Here is a 17,709-nt window from a genome sequence, read left to right on the forward strand (position 1 = left end):
AAGGTGGATGGCAGGGAGGTGTCATTATATGCATACCCTTTGGTATTCACTGAGTTTTGAAACAAATGAATGTATTATATACTCACAACATTTAGAGATATATAACAAAATGATGTGTATGATTGTATGAGAGAGTAAAAGATGAATTTCAGCTGAGAGAATCTTGGAAGACTTCTTAGAGCATGTGGGCTATGAAGCTGTGTCTTTGGAAGGCAGTATTTCCACAGGTGATGGTTTGAATGGGAGGTATTTCAATCAGAGGACAGAGTTTGCCTTGAGACACAGGGTGGGGGCTAGGTCTGTGCCACCTAATATAGGAGCCACTAGCCACATATGGCTACTAAGCATTGGAAATGTGGCTAGTGCATGCGAATTGAGATGTGCTGTAAGTGTAAAATACTTATGGGTTTTTTAAAAGATAGTATTAAAAACAATGTAAAGTGCTTCATTAATAATTTTTATATTGATTACATGTTGAAAGGATAATATTTTAGATATACTAAGCTAAATTAAATATATTAAAATTAACATCAGTTGTTTCTATTTTCTTTTTAAAATGTAGCTACTAGATAATTTAAAATTACATCTGTGGCTTGCATTAGATTTCTACTGGCCAGTGATGATCTAGATAAAGAAGATGTTCAGAGAATGGTGAGTTACGTTGTGATGCTGCAGCAGAGGGTATATGGGTAAGAGTAAAAAGAAGTTTGGAAAAAGTGAACTCAGCCAAATTTTGGAGGATGTTGGCTACTGAGCTAAAGAGTTTGCACTTTAATTTTCTATTCATTTGTGATCCACTGTGGGGATTTGAGTGTGGGAATAAGATAATCAAATGACTACTTTGAACAGGGGTGAAAGTATAGGCAGAAAGAGTAGTTATTACAGTAATCAAGGAGAGGGATACAACGGTCTGGGCTTGGGTGGTGGCTTTAAAATCAGAAAGAGATCCACGTATACTACACTGTGAAGGGAGAATTGATATAACTGAGTGGTGATATGGATGTCAAAAACAACATGAGGTTTTGTAACCCTGGTGATAAGAAGCACATCAGTACTAGTGATAAACACAATGAACCCTGGAGTGGTAGTTAGATGGGAATTGCCTGGGAGAGAAGATAATTCTGAGTTTTGACATGGTGATCTTGAGATGGCTAGCTGAAACGTGGGATAAGAGTATGAGACAAACAGATGAGTCTTAGTAAAGGAGATCATAGCAGTGAGAAAAATATAATGATTTGTATTTGTATGGCATTATACTACACAAAATTCTCACATACATTATTTTACATACTTCTTACAATAATCCAAGGTTCAAAGAGTTTAAGTAACTTGCACAAAGTAACACAGCTACCTAGTGGCCAAGGTCGCATACCAAAACTTGTTTTCTTTATATTACTGTAATTAAAATAACATGCCAAAAGAAAATGTAGAGAAAACTTAGGCTCTAGATTATACAGTTTTTTGTTCCCCTAACCTGCTGCCTAACTTAAGGGCCAGACTCAACCTCAGAAAACCCATCTTGGGTTCTCTTCACTGTTTTTTTTTATTTTTTTTAACATTTATTTATTATTGAGAGACAGAGAGACACAGAGCCTGAGCAGGGGAGGGGAGAGAGGGGGAGACACAGAATCTGAAGTGGGCTCCAAGCTCCTAGCTGTCAGCACAGTGCCTGACGCGGGGCTTGAACTCACAAACTGTGAGATCATGATCTGAGCTGAAGTTGGACACTTAACCGACTGAGCCACCCAGGTGCCACATGTCTTCATTGTTTTAAATGCCATTTTTAGAGATGAGGAAACTGAGGCCCTGGGAAATTATTGTGTATTAGAGGGATAGGTGGAAGCCAGACAAGGGCTGTTGTAGATTACATTATTTTCAAATATTAATTTTTCCTTCCTGTTAGAGAGCTCATCCCTGCTTCCTGCCAGGAACCCTGCCAAATTAATGTGTGTTTGGTCCTAGAACTTGCTTTGGTCAATGGAATGTGAGCCAAAGTGACCTCCACCACATACAATAAAAAGCTTTAAGAGCCATGGCATGGTTCAGATTTTTTTGTTCTTTTCCTTCTGATTCAGAATGACATGTCCCAAATAAGGACTTCTCCTTCAGTCATGATCCTTGAATGAAAAAGGCAAGTGAAACTGAGCCATGGATGACCCGTAGTTGCCACATGGACCTTTGCTATGGTAATTGAGGTTTGGGGTTGTTTGTAACAATAGTACAACCTAGCTAAAGCTGAATAAAACATTACTCCACTGTATGTATTTTGTTTCCTTTATGTTTATACAAATTCACTTTTCATATGGTTAACCTCTACTCATCCTTTTTTTATTTTTAAAAGATTATTTAGTTAGTTATTTTTTAGAGAGAGAGCATAAGCAGGGGAGAGGAACAGACTGGGGTGGGGAGAGGGAGAGGGAGAGAGAGACAGAGAGAGAGAGGGAGAGAATATCCCAAGCAGAATCATGCTCAGTGCAGAACCTGATGCAGGGCTTGATCTCATGACTGTGAGATCATGACCTGAGCCAAAATCAACAGTCTGATGTTTTAACCTACTGAGTCACCCAGGCACCCCTAACTTCTACCCATCCATTAGGTCTCCAATTAAATATCACTTCTTCAGAGAGGCTGATCTTGACCACCCAGTCTAATTTAGACCCCCTTCACCACCACACACATATACACATACATTATTTTCTCCTATAGTATCTGTTATTGTTTCCTTCTTAGACATTTCGCTTAATTGTAATCATATATAGATTTATCATTAGCATGCTCCACTTGTAAGCTCATGAAGACCTGGATCATGTCTATTTTTGCTTATAATGCCTGTCACATGAGTTGCTCAGTGGATATTTGTGGAATAAGTAATGCACAAATAAATAGCTTGTTAACATGATTTTTTGAATCACACAGCAAAAGGGTAGGGGGATGATGTGATTAAGGAAAATAATGTTCCTGAAGAACCTCCTATGTGGTAGGATTAACTACTATTTTTATTTTTGCTCCTTCCCTTTCAAGGAAACTGAAAGCAGCAGAACTTTTAAAAAACCTTAAAATTAGATTCACTCACCAACAGACCTCTGCAGCCTGGCAGGTTTTTTGCCTAATACCAGGAAAGCATGAGGAAGCCTGCAGATAGACTAGAAGTGCTCCTTTGAAAGAAAAGAGAACTGTTGCCATAAAATGTTCTTATATGGAGTAAGACAGTCACCTGCATTTCCTGATTGGAGTGGTTGATGAGATGTAGTGAGAAGCAATAAGGAGGGGAAGAGAAAGAGTCTAATTGGAATTGGGAATTATGGACTGGGTGTAGTAGATGCCTTTCTGATCAAAACCAGAAAAACCAGGGCTACTTCCCCTTTCACCTTCCAAGAGACCATTTAAGAGGTAGCTCTGGATTGTATCTCACCAAATTGGCAATCAAGAGTTTGAAAGTTCTGTGCAAAATTGTCAGCTTCTATATGAGAGGGACTTATACACATCTGCATGCTCAGGTGTGGGAGGGAGGAGGAAGCAACAATTCTGTATTTTAAATTGTGATGTCTCTTGTATGGAGAAACCCACAAGTTCCCACAACTTGAATTGTTGAAACACACAGTGGAACCTAATATGAAGGGTACAGTGTCAGTGGGTGGAGTCAATGACTCATGAATCCCTTTGCTACAGGGATGCTCATTAATCCTGTGACTCTAAAGTTCCTGTGATCTGTGACTCCAAAACAGGGTAGATTACTTAGGCAGAGAAGTTACACTTATGGGCATATACTGCACCTTTAAAAGTAAGATAAATGTAATAAAAAGCAGGCAGCATAATTGTCATGACTTATACCCTATGACATTTGATAATAACAAAGTTGGTAGATTACAAATAAGTTCCACATTTATAACTCTGCCTTTATATTTACACTTATTAAATTGTTTAGGGAGGTGGTGGTTCCTGGATGCTGGAGGCCCATATATAAAACATATTAGCATAATTGGAGTACAGCCAAATCCCTCAGTGTACATTGCAGATATTTGTTAAAAGCTTGACCTTGGAGGTAAAACCTTCTTCCTTGTCTTCAGTCATCAACTCCTGAAAGCACTCCTCTGAAATCAATTCCCAGTCATCCATCGTTGGAGGATATTGTCTTCATCGCTGACCTTAGGCAGGCCCTCAGATTCCAGGACAACGATTAAGGCTATGTTCTTACCTTGAGGAAATTAGCTATGATTTTCCATTACCTGTATCAAAAATTCCTTTTCATTTGTTTAATTCATTGAGAGTTGACACTACACATTAGTTCATTGAGCAATTGCTTTAGGTAAAGGCCCAGAGATGAATGAGACAGTCATTGCCATCAAGAAACATACTTTAGTCAAGGACACAGACAAGTAACTCTAGTAAAAGGCAGAATGAAATAAAGGCCATAATAAGAGTATGTGCAAATTACTGTAGGAGCATTAATAACAATGTACTTTAATGAGGGAAGGAGAATTAAGGAATCATGTTTGTTTATCATTGGTAAGCTCCAGTGATAAATCCAGCGCAGAATGGCTGAAGGGATTGTGAAGAGGTTTGAAAGCTACATTTTCCGTTCCTGAGAACTTTCAAGCCCATAGTTTTAATTAAGAAGCACAATAGAGACACTTGGGTGGTTCAGTCAGTTCCAACTTTGGCTCAGGTCATGATCTCATGGTTTGTAAGTTGGAGCCCCTGCTTTGCGCTCTGTGCTGACAGCTCAGAGCCTGGAACCTGCTTCGGTTCCTGTGTGTGTGTCTCTCTCTCTCTGCCCCTCCCCTGCTCGTGCTATGTCTCTCCCTCCCTCTCAAAAATAAACATTAAAAATTTTTTAAAAAGAATAAAAATTGTTAATGTGGGCCAAGAAAGGCATTTTAGGAAGCAATCTCTAGTGGTGTAAAAGGTTGAAGAGGTAAGAAACTGAAATGGGATGATCAACTTCTGTGCCTGACTGGATGTTATGGGAGAGGGAATAATACAAGATGTTTCTGGTATTTCTAGCCTGAGAGACTGAGAAGGTATGGTACCTATAATGAGAGGGGAAATCTGGATAAAAGAATCCGTTTGCTAGGGAACATTTTTGGTTGGGAATATACTGCGTTTAGTGTGTGAGATATCATTTACAAACTGAAGATGGTTCTGAAGTTCAGAAAGAATTGCAGTCATTTTCTCATAAGAAATTGTCAAAGCCATGGAAATGGCCAAGATGGCCCTGGTAGTGGGGAGAATACAAATGAATGCTGGAGATACTGCCTATATTTTGTTGAAAACAATCACTAATAAAGAGGACTGAGAAATTTTCTGAGTGGTGGGGAAAGATAGGACTAAGTGTTCTTTATAGAAAAGTGGGAGAAAGTAACTGGAATGACAAGAGTAATTCATGGCTTGATAATTAGGTAGTTGATAGTGTTGAAGGAGACAGATTCATGGGAAGGTTGCTGTTCTTCATTAGGATTCTTGAGGATGCTTGTAGACTGAGAGGAAAGATGATGGAATAATGGATGCAAATAGTGAAAGCCCTTTCAAAGTACAAAGTACCATCCCCCCCCCCCACACACACACACACAGCAAGTCAGATTTTATCCCAGATGCTCTGGAGTTGCAGGTAAGCGACACCTAACAGATGCTATGATTTTTATCATGATACCGAATTCTGCTGAGGAGCCTTATCCATGGTCCCTTTCCTTTTCTTCCCTTCCCCAAACACTACTATAAGTGCTCCAGTTGTTTAGTCAGGTAAAATACTCCATTAATTGATTTTTGGTAGGAAGTCTGTACCACTGTGGTATTATGTCATAAGATTCCAAAAATTATTCAAAGTGAAAATTCATAGTATTTAGGTATTTTCAATTTAATTCCCATTGTGATATTTGGGGTTTTGTAGGGCAACAGACAACAACACAAGATATTTGCTGGGTGTTAGGGGGCAGGGGTGAGATGGAGCAGATCCAAAAAACAGGTTCCCTTCCAAAACAAAAGAATATTAGCTAGAATAGTCATTCAGTGTCACACGTACCCAGCAATTGAATGTACTGAGGAGGGAAGCCTTATGGTTGAGTAGAAAGGTATTTATCATAAAGAGGATAGACTTGGCCACAGTTTGGAAGTCTGAGAGATTCCTGGGAAAATAGTAAAACAGGAGAATTTGCCGCTCTTTTAGAGTAATAATTGTCCCAGAACCTCTTAAATGTATAGTTTAAAATATTAACTAGACACTTAAGAAGTTCTCGCTATGAACTAATTAAATCTTTTTCCATAAATTGCACTTCATCTACATTCCTTTCTTCCCGTATGAGACCAAAACTGAATCAGTACATTTTAATGTCCACTCAATCCTTGTCAGTTTCTTTGAACAGCCATTCAGTGTTTTCACTTTCAGTATTATTAAATAGAAAAGAGAAAAAAGCAGGAAAGAGGAAAAGAAGGAAAGAAAAGGAGCACTACATAGTCTACCTTTGCCCTTCTTACCATTATCACTATAAATCACTGAACAAGTTCTTGTTCAGAATCATGTTCTCCTGTCTACTTTGTATGTCTTGATGCTACTTGTATATAGGGCTTGTATGAGCCATTCAACAGTACAGACAATAGGATCATAAGTGTCAGAGCAGTAGGTGTGCATATCAATGGTATCACTACAAAGATGAGCTCTTCTTGTGTTCAACTTTTTGGTTGAAAGTAGCCCATCAGTCACTCAGGTTTAAAACCTTAGTGTCAGATTTGAATCCTCTCTCTCCTCACATCCTCAACATCTAACCGATTGCCAGTTCTTTAGATACCACTTGGATGCTACCTTAGTTTAGGCCCTCATTATTTATCTAAAGTATTGCAATAGCCTCCAACAAAGTGGTCCTTCTGTGACCTCTACGTCTTACACAGAGCTTCCAGAATCATCTTCCTTAAATGGTCCATTATCATTGCTTTCCTCAAAATCCCTCAGTATTTTCCTATCATTTATAAAGTCAAGCCCCAAATACACAACTGCTACCTCCTTTTCATGGGCCTCATACTCTAGTGAAACTGAATTATTCAATATTCCCTACATATGCATATCAAAATTTGTACTTCTCATGCCTTCCCTCTCTCCTAAAAAACAAAACAAAACAAAACAAAAAAAAAAAAAAACACCTAAGCTTTTTAGAGTAAGGACCACATCTATTTGATTCATTGTTATGTTCTCAGTGTCTAGCATTCTGGTTGGCACATGGTAGGTGCTTATTACATACTGACTAAATAAAAGCTTCATATATCCAAATCTACTTACCCTTTAAATTTCAGTTCAAATGCCACTGTGACAAAAAGCCTACATTGGCATTTGTTTCCCACCTTAATACCTATACTTCACCTCTGTAAAACTGATTTGTTCTTTTTTTCTGAACTCCCATAGGCTTTATCTATCCCACTCTTATGACATTGATTACTTTCTTTCTACCTTGGATTACAATTCTGTACATGTCCCATCTTGCACTAGATTGTGAGACCTCTGAAGTGGGAGCTATGTTTAATTCATAATTGCACCCTCAAAAGCAATGTTCATGGAATGGATCAATGATTAGAATAGCCACACTGGAGGCTTTAAAAAAGTAGAGAAGTTAAGGGTTTATTATGATTTCTAATACGATAAGAGCTCTTGTGTTTTTTTTAATGTTTATTTTTGAGAGAGAGAGACAGAGTGTGAGTGGGGGAGGGGCAGAGAGAGAGGGAGACACAGAATCCAAAGCAGGCTCCAGGCTCTGAGCTGTCAGCACAGAGCCCTACGTGTGGCTCAAACTCATGAACCATGAGATCATGACCCGAGCTGAAGTCAGACACTCAACTGACTGAGCCATCCAGGCACGCTAGAGCTCTTGTGCTTTGATGATTAATATCAAAAGGTGAAAATATTGTCAGGACCCCAATTAGCAAAAATGCAGGTGAAAATATTGGCTGAACCTGTATTAGCCAAGATATATGACCATCATGGCTAGAGATTGAATTTTGCTAATCACCAAAAACTAGAAAGTCATGATTCACATACTTCATTAATTTGTAAGTTTTTTCCCCTACAATGTATATCAACTGTAATAATATTTTATTTGGGACTCTAGACATCTAAATAAATTCAGTCTTTAAATGGGATATTTGGCTATATATTTCCTTCTTTATAAATCAAAACTATATAGTATGTTACATACATTGCACATATTTCAACATCCAGATTTCCATTTTCCTTTGAGCTCTTGGTTTTAAGCTCAAATTCCCCTGGTTGTGGATACCAAGGTTTTCAGACTCCTTACTAAGGAGTTACTCTGAGGGAGAAAAAAAAAAGCTAACGTAGGGGCGCCTGGGTGGCTCAGTCAGTTAAGTGGCCGACTTTGGCTCAGGTCATGATCTCGCAGTCCGTGAGTTCGAGCCCCGCGTCGGGCTCTGTGCTGACAGCTCAGAGCCTGGAGCCTGTTTCGGATTCTGTGTCTCCCTCTCTCTGACCTTCCACTGTTCATGCTCTGTCTCTCCCTGTCTCAAAAATAAATAAAACGTTAAAAAAAAAAAAAGCTAATGTATTTGATTCCTGGAGCAACCCAAAATTCCAAGGGAAACAATGGTATTGCCACGTACTTTGGATCATATCATTTACAGATCTGGTTATTACCTTATCCAACCTTCCATCTTCAAGTCAGCCCACCTATGATGAGAGATTCTTTTGAAAGCCTTCCAGAGAATAATTACATACATTTATTTACTCATATACACATTTGGTACTCATTTCAGATTTTTACCCCTCTGAGCATTTGAAGTCCATTTGCTTTCATTCATTCTATAATCAAGACCAAAAAAAAAAAAACCCAAAAACAAACAAAAAAAAAAAAAGAAAAAAGAAAAAATAACAAAAAAAAAAACACCCACTTTTCTGTATAGAGTTTCCCTGGAAGATGTAAATCATCCTTCTGACTTTTCTGGACTTTTAAGTTCTACATTTCTACACTACACTGGAAAGAAGTGCTAAAGAATACTTAAATAAAATCTTAGGATTCCCACAGGTATGTGTGTCTTTGAATATATCCCATGATTTCCACTTGACCAGGTCCTTATAGAAACACTCTTGTATTTCTCTTCAGTTGAAGCTTCTTCTAAAATGTTCTTATATCCTGTCTTTATACTTCAGTTTGTGCCTGTTCAGTCACCCTGAATATTAGCATAGGCAACACAACATTTAATGTATATCTTAACTTTATTTAATAAGTGAGTATGCATTACATATAGACTACAAGTTGTTCTTGGTCATGTAAAGAGACAGGTATCTAATCCGAAGCAAAATGAGAACATGAATCCACAGTTCTCCTGCTGCTGAAATACTTCTTCTGGGTATCTTGGCATGGGCACAGTCTTCCTCAATACCCATTCAAAGCAGGCTTTGTTGTCACCTCTCCATTCAGCTGAGGGATTCACAATATCTAAAGTCAGCTTGAAAGAACCCTCCTGTATCAGAGGTAGTTTTATGCCTGCATTATACTCATAGAAGACATTTGGTCAAAGAGTACATAAAAGGGGTAGAAGGGAAACACCAGAGTTCAGAGTTGGAACCCATTATTTTTTCAAACTAAGCATTGGCCATAGTAGAAAAAGTATCAACAAAATTTTAGAATAGCCTGTAAAACTGTTTAACATCAAAGCATGCATTAGGCTGTACAGACAATAGCTTTTAGAGGAAACCTTCAGTTTGGTGTAAGCACCAAGGATGCATTTTAAAAAGTGAAAAGCACATTTGTATGCAATGATTAATGTAGTGAGCTAAATGATGGCTTCCCCAAAATATGTCCATGTCCTAGTTCCTGGAATCTGTGATGTTACATTATTTGGAAAAAGGGTCTTCACAGATGAAATTAAGATTATTTATATGAGGAGATTATTATGGATAAACCAGGTGCGTCCTAAATGCTGCAGCAAGTGTTCTTATGAGAGAGAGGCAGAGGTAGATTAGATACACAGAGGGAAAAGCAATGTGAAAACAGACCAAAGAGAGATTTGGACACAGCCAAGGAAAGAATGACAGTCACAAGAAACTGGAAGAGACTACCAACAAATTTTCTTCTGGAGCCTCCAGAGAGAGTACAGGGAGTACAGACCTAGTAAGACCTCAGTTTAGGACTTTGGGCCCCTCAAATAATAAGAGAACAAACTTATGTTATTTTAAGGTATCATGTTTTGTGTATTGTTACAGCAGCCACAGGAACACAATACAGATTTTGGTAACAGGAATTGAGGTACCCCTGTAATGAATGACTAAACATGTGGAAGTGGCTTAGGAGGTGGATAATGGGTAGAGGCTGGAAGAATTGTGATGTATGTGATAGAAAAAAAACATACACTGCTGTTAGTAATATGAATGTTAAAAGCGCTTCTGGTGAGCTCAGAAGGAACTGAGGGACATTTTATTGGAAACCAGAGGGAAGGTGATCCTTCTTATATAGTGGCAAAGAGCTTATCTGAATTGTTTCCGGCAGTTGTGTGGAAGGTAGAATTTGTAATGAACTTGAATATTTGGTTGAGGAGATTTCCAAGCAAAGTGTTGAAGGTAAGGCCTATTTTCATCTTGAGCTCATAGTAAAATGCAAGAGGAAAAAGAGAAATTGAGGAAATAACTATTAGGCAGAAAGGAACCAGCACATGATAATTCAGGTAATTTTGAGCCTGAATATTCAGATTGCAAAAGATGCTAAAATTAGGAGATTGTACTCTGGAGATAAAGCCAGCCTCTGGCTAGTGTTGAAGAGATGGCAGACTCATGGATCCACTCAACCATCTCAATAGAAGCCAAGAATAGAGATGGAATTATCCAGCAAAGGTCTGTGAGGACTCTTACCTCAATACTGAATCAATTTGACATACATGGGAGACCCACAAACTTTTTGAGAATGTTATACTGGTTGAAACAGTTCTAGTTTTGCCTGGAAAGGATGGAGACATAACAAAATGACAGAAGGTTGTCAGACTACCAAAATTTTACAGGCAAGAAACAGGATGATAAAGTTGCAAACATGTGCTACCCTTCAGTAAATATGGCCATTCCTAGAGCAGAACTGCAAGGTGCAGAGGCAGAGGCCCAAGCAGGGGAGCAGAGGCAGAAGTGCCAACCATGGGCACAGAGACAGAGACTTAATCCTTGGGCAAAGAGGCCAGAACTGCAGGCTTAAGGGGTGCAGTCCTGAAGAAACCTAAGGGGATTATGCTTGGCTGAAATTTGAAAGTTATCAGGCCATGTGATTTTTTTCAACTTTCCATTTTCTCTATTTTGGAATAAGAATGTCTATAACTATTGTCCTATGCTTGTCTCACCATTGTATTTTGGAAGCAGATAAGTTGTTTTTACAGTGTATTTTTTTTCCTCTATCACATACATCATAGTTCTTCCAGCCTCTACCCATCATTGACATTTGGATAGAAATTTTGCCCCAGGATTTTCACCTATACCTGATTTAGATGATCCAGATGATGAGATTTGGGACTATTGAACTCATGATGTTTGGATGAGATTTTAGACTTAGAGTTGATGCTATAATGGGTTGAGACTTTGGGGAATGTTGAGATGGGGTGAATATATTTTGTACATGGGACAAATATAAATTTGGGGGGGCAAAGGGCAGACTGTAATGGGCTGGGGGGTACCTCCAAAAAGATATGTCCACATCCTAACTCCCAGAACCTTTGAATGTTACTTATTTGGAAAAAGAGTCTTATAAGTGTAAATTAAGTTTAGGGTCTTCAGATGAAATTATTTTAGATTATCTGGGTGGGCCCTAAATTCTAACAAAAGCATCATTATAAAAGAAGCATAGGAAGATTAGATATGCAGAGGAGAAAGTGATGTGAAGATGGAGCAGAGATGTAGCCATAACCCAGGGAAGGCCAGTAGCTACTATATGCTGGAAGAATCAAGGGAAGATTTTGCTCTGGAGACTTTGAGGGAGCATGGCCCTTCATTTTGGGCATCTTGTCATGGGGACCATGAGAGAATACATTTCTGATGTGATGAGGCACGAATTTTGTGGTAATTTGTTACCTTGCAGACAAAGGGCACTAATGTAACTAGTAAACATTTTAAGGATTTTGCAGTTTTAAAAATCATTCTGAAGAAAATCTGCATAAATTGGTGCTTCTCACCTAAAAAAAACTTTAGTGTAATTTGGCTCTATGCTAAAAATGTCACTATGTACTTTTGTTGGTTATAATTTTCAATCTAGAACAAAATTGCAAATGGCTAAAGCAGGACTATTATAAATCTGGGAAGCAAATCCTTCAACTCCATTATTGGAATTTCACAAAAGACCCTAAAAGGTTCCATACTGTTTGTGAAAACCATGTGCCATTTCTTGAAATACAAATATATATCAATAATAGTATTTCATTTACTTTTTTCACAAACTAAAAAACAAGGCAAGTTCACATCTGGAAAAAGTAATACACATCAGTATTTCTACCTCGACCATCTTGATGATATGACATGGCAAATGCCACTAAATTTTAGTCAGGTTAATATTTCAAAATATCATTTTCCTACAGCCTGAAAAGCTATCAAAAGACCCAGGTCAGAACATGAAGATTTAAGAAAAGACTTTGTGAAGTCAAAAATACATACATTAATTATTTGCATAAATTTGTAAATCTTTGTTGTTATGAAACAGCATATGAAATTGATATTCCCCTTAAATTTATTTGTGCATGCATATGTGTGTGATTTAAAGATAGGATGAAATTGTAAAATCTCAGATACTGTCACTCCTTTTGATTTCTCTATTATAGCAGCTTCAGAGAATTTTAAAATGTAATACCCACATAAGAACCTACACAAGAATGCACTGGAGGAAAAAGTAGCAGTTTGAGTAAGTATACATCTCTATATAAAGGAAACTGTGAATTATTGGTCACTTGTTTACATTATTTCAAAAGGTGACTTGCCAAGCCAGTCACTTATTCTTTCTGAATGTCTATAATGTGCTTTGAAGAAGTAGAAATAGGATTTTCTATATAAGAAATATACATATAAGAATTTTTTTACAGTAATCACAATCATCTGCCTGGATTAGTATTGAAATTACACTCCAGAGAAATTATACCATATTATTTCAATGCATATTTTAAAGTAATAGGTATAACTTATATTCCTTCATCTATTTAAGAAAAATGTAGAACCTGTTTTTCCTCCTAGGGTTGTTTTGGCAGTGTCATTTTAGTTTGTTAATATAATGGAAATAAGTATGATGATGATTAAAAAGTTCACTTAGTCACTGGGATGTGGAATTATTGTAGCAGTAGATATAAATATATACACATATATACACATACATACATATAATTTTTTACTTCTTCACACCACCAAGGCAGAATTGGAAAGCTGAGTAAGTAGAAAGGCAGATAAAACAGTTGAACTTTCAGACAGTTTTCTGCTGCCTACAGAGAGAAATCTTTTTCCTCTCAGGTCTTTTAGAACTTTATTCCCTGCTTTCAAGGAGGTCATGAGAGAAAGAAGCAATAGAGAGAAGAAATAAACCACAGAGAATAGGAATCAATATTTACCTTTTAAAAATCTAAATAAAGGTGATAGAATTTTAAGGTTCATCTCAGAATAAACATTAAAATGTGAGGTTTTCTCAAAAATAGCCATATAAAGTATTTCTATAAAGTAGATATATGTGCATAATTAGAAAATACCTCTTTAAATAAAGTTTAAATCACTTTCTCTAACTGCTTCTGTTAAACTCTGGTTTATTTTTAGCAATAAGTGCCTGTAACATCATGTTGAAACTCTAGATTAATGATAAGTTTAATTTCAGCCAAAGCAGATCAATCCATCATCTTTTGCTTGAGATAAGATTTGAAATAAATTCATGGGGTTGAAGCAGCAATTTTTTTGTTTCCAAAATGGCTTCTCTAGCACAGTGTGCAATATTAGCTAGTGTCTCTTCAAGTTGTTAATATATACATTTCCATTGGCCTGTTCTTTTTCCATGTAACAGGAATCAGAAGCAGACACTGAATAATTCCTTCTATTCCTTTCTTTTCCTTTTTTTTGGAGGGGGTGACCTGTAAATTTGAGCAACATTGTAATTTTTGACAGGCTGACTGTTTCTGAATTTTTTACCCTTTTCATCATTACCATCAGGTCACACACAATAACAAATAATACACATTTTTACACTAAAATGGAACACATATTTTATAATCTTTGTAATTGTGTTTGTTTTAGTATAATTGTGAGAGGAGTATTGCAATAGCTTTCCAGATACATGCTACTTCACCCAGCTAAGCTTGATATTTGCAGAAATGTACGTATTTTCTATCCCTTGAGTGGATGTTTTGTTCTTCTCAAAATTTATGATTTTGTTTACTTATGATTTTGTTTTCATATTCTCTGGCATCAGGAATCACTTAGATGAAATAGCTCCATTGTGGCGAGAGCGTGACCTTTCCAAAGGTACTCGGCTATTATCTGTAAGACAAAGAGAAAGAGAACCAAAAAACAGTGAGCGCTAGATCTTGGCTATTACACAAAGTTGGGACAGGAGAGGTTTTCAAATAGTCCTGAATCACTTCAAATGAATATGTAAATAAGTAACAAGGAACCCAGATCTGAGGCATTCATGCTGCAGCTCTTGGGCTGAGTTCAAGAGTCCTGCAATCAGCAATAAATAACTTTTCTTGATAAGTGAAGTCAGAGTGATGAAAGAAATGGAAGCACTCTCTCAACCACAGTCCGCTTGGAAATTTCAGGTGACAACAAAATTCCTTGGTAAAGATGTCAAATTGAAAGGATCTATGTACAGTGCCTTTTGTTGTAAAGCACTTCAATTCCCCATGAGTTTTAAATCTGTATGTTTTCTACCTCTATAGGATACCAGGGCAGGCAGAGTAGAAAAGAGTTTTTATTTTTTAACAATGATTGCAGTATATGGCAATCAAACCAACTACTGAGTCTTTGCCTGATTGTATGATGCAAACGTATTCAATTATATAGTCATTATGGGAATGAATAATGAATAGGTTCTATTCTCCACACCCATCACAGGAAGAATAATCACTGTAGAGATAACTGTTGGCACAAAGCTTGGGAAGCAAATTTAAAGGCATTGATAGTTGCTCAAAAATAATTTTAGCTCTAATAGAAGAAAAGGTTTACAGCTCTGCATTGTGATGATCACTACTACATTATTATCACCTCTGTTTTATGTTCAGCTTAAAATCAATTGATGTGGGTGAAAATCCTTTTCTGACACAAACATAATATACTTAGATTCTCTATTTAAAATGAGACTAGTTCCCTAGAAATAATGACAACCACTAGCACTTACATAAATTCTAAAACTTTACACTTGTTAATTTGCTAATTCACACAACATCCCTGGGAGGTAAGTCTATTTCATTCTTTCCTATTATTTCTGTTTTACTGATGAAGGTTACACACCAAATCAATGGCATGATGGGGGATTATAATGCAAAGTTAATGCCTAAATGTCAGGACTGCTTTATTTAGAGGCAGATGTTGGGGCCTCCAAAGCTATTATTATGAAATGATGATGCCCAAGGAACACATCCATCCTGCTTGTCCCATGGAGAGGATGGACTATAAGTGCTGAGATTTTGCTATGGTACTTTATTCCTCTGTGTGTCTCTTGACTGATTCCCAGTTGTCTGTAGTCAGTACACAAAACAAAGCTAATTGGCCTCCATGACTTTGGCCTTGTTAACACCACATGACTGCACTAAGCCAACTGGCCTTAATCTTAAAATGCCTTATAATGCAATAATATCACTGAGATGTGAGAAAGAAAGGCATTTTCTCTATTCAGAGATATAACTGAGTGAAGGATTATTTGGGGATGCTTTTAAAGATATCATTTTAAAAAGCCATTATTTAGTTTGTGATATAGATCACAGTTCAGCAAAAAAATGTGAAGATAACATTCCTAGATAAAGGGCTTATTACTTAGATGTCACTGGTTTGCATGCAGATTGGTTTGGGACTTCTTAGAAAACATTTAAATATGAGATTATAATACATTGATTACCAATACTTTGCTAGCATTTAAACATTCGGTGTTAAAAGCTATAAGATATAAGAATGATGGTACCATTCACAGAGGATTGTCCCAGCTCAAAAAAGGGCTTGTGCCTTGGTTGTACTACACTCTAAGGTCAACTGGCATCTGCACTCACTCCAGGAGTGACACTAGCATCCCATACCACCACTCACAGCCCACTGGATTTAAGACAAGTACCACATTCAAAAACAAGTCTCACAGCATTACATAATGTGGTGTCAAGATTCACTTATTGGTAACATTTGGCATGAGAAAATAACTTTCAGGTGAAAATAAGCTCAGGAAAAGACATTGAAGCTTTTGGAAGACAGGATAAACACTGGTTCAGGGCCCAAATCTAGCTCTTGACATGCGCAGGAGAGAATTATTCTACATTTCCTCCTCCCTTCTCTGTCTCTCTTATATATATATTTTTTGGTACCTAATTGATCCCTATGTTAATTATATAATTATAAGAGGAAGCAATTCTGAAAAGGTTACCACATATTTTTGAAATATCAATGTACAACCTTGTTTATGGGGAAAAATGCCATTAGAAACAATGGAAGCAATGGCTAATCTGGATTTTGTGATCTAATTATAATTTTCTGCATTTATATTAAAACTATTTTAGGTGCAGAATATATATACTCTAGATTTTATGGATGAGGCAGAAATGCAACTGAGAAGATAACATGTTTATAAATAAACATGACATGAATATATATATTCATAACTTTTCACACTCTAATAGCTTACAATATAATGATAAAAACTTTTCATGCTCAAATTCATGACCTTTTTGAGGCACATATTGAGAAGCAATGAATTTTTTGAAATAAAAATTTTTTAATTATAATATTAAATACTAATAGGAAAAAATCTGGCATGACCCTCATAAGGTCAGGGCGCGTAGTTAATATCAAATTCATAAGAAAGCAAAGGTTACATATTATTGCTGTCATAGGTGATAAAGTAATTTTGGTGATTGTGAAAATGATTATACTTCCTATTTGGTGACATAGGAGGAGGAAGTGGACGCCCATGTGATGATTTGAGAATTCCAGGAGACCCAGACTGAACCAAATTCATTTCTCTAACTAGTCTTATTCTCTCAACACTACTGATACTAGAATAATTTAGATGGCGAAATAGGGGCCTCTCCTCCAAAAAAGTCAATAATTTAAAACATATGTATTCACCTGAGATGATGTAGAAAACTTTGTTAACAAGTATTGGCTTCCCTTTCCAATTTGTGTATTGTCTTTTTGGAAACCAAAGAAAGGAAGAAGGGGAGAGGCATCTGTCTATGTTTGTATACTTATTGGGAATATTGTACAATGAGATATAGGAAAACATACTTTATTAGAAGATAGGGGTAACATTATTTGTCATAATATTTCTCTGTCTTCATTTTCTTAATGCAAGAGGTAACACATAATAGTGAATAAGAAAGTCTACAGCATCTAATATATCCTCATGATTTAAGAATTCATGAAGAAATTCTATTGTTTATAAAAACCAACAATTAATGGAGAAGTAAAGCCTGAGATGTCAATCCAAGATGTACCTTCCAAATCCATCACAGTTGGGTATCCTCTTTGATCATCAAAGGCTTGTATTTGAAATATGCCCCATGTGAAGGTGAAAAGAT

General features: G+C 36.8%; 1 protein-coding gene across 1 annotated transcript in view; it reads right to left on the minus strand.

Moving 5' to 3' along the window:
• Positions 1-9,192: 9,192 nt before the first annotated feature.
• DIAPH2 (diaphanous related formin 2) overlaps positions 9,193-17,709 on the minus strand; it is a 986,776-nt gene continuing 978,259 nt past the window's right edge. The window contains exon 27 of the mRNA XM_053891427.1: positions 9,193-14,467. Coding sequence (XP_053747402.1) covers positions 14,403-14,467 — 65 coding nt within the window. The 3' untranslated portion in view covers positions 9,193-14,402. The remainder of the gene's footprint in view (positions 14,468-17,709) is intronic.

Source organism: Panthera pardus, unplaced genomic scaffold (assembly GCF_024362965.1).
Source record: "Panthera pardus isolate Hobbes unplaced genomic scaffold, ASM2436296v1 HiC_scaffold_27, whole genome shotgun sequence".
NCBI lineage: Eukaryota > Metazoa > Chordata > Mammalia > Carnivora > Felidae > Panthera > Panthera pardus.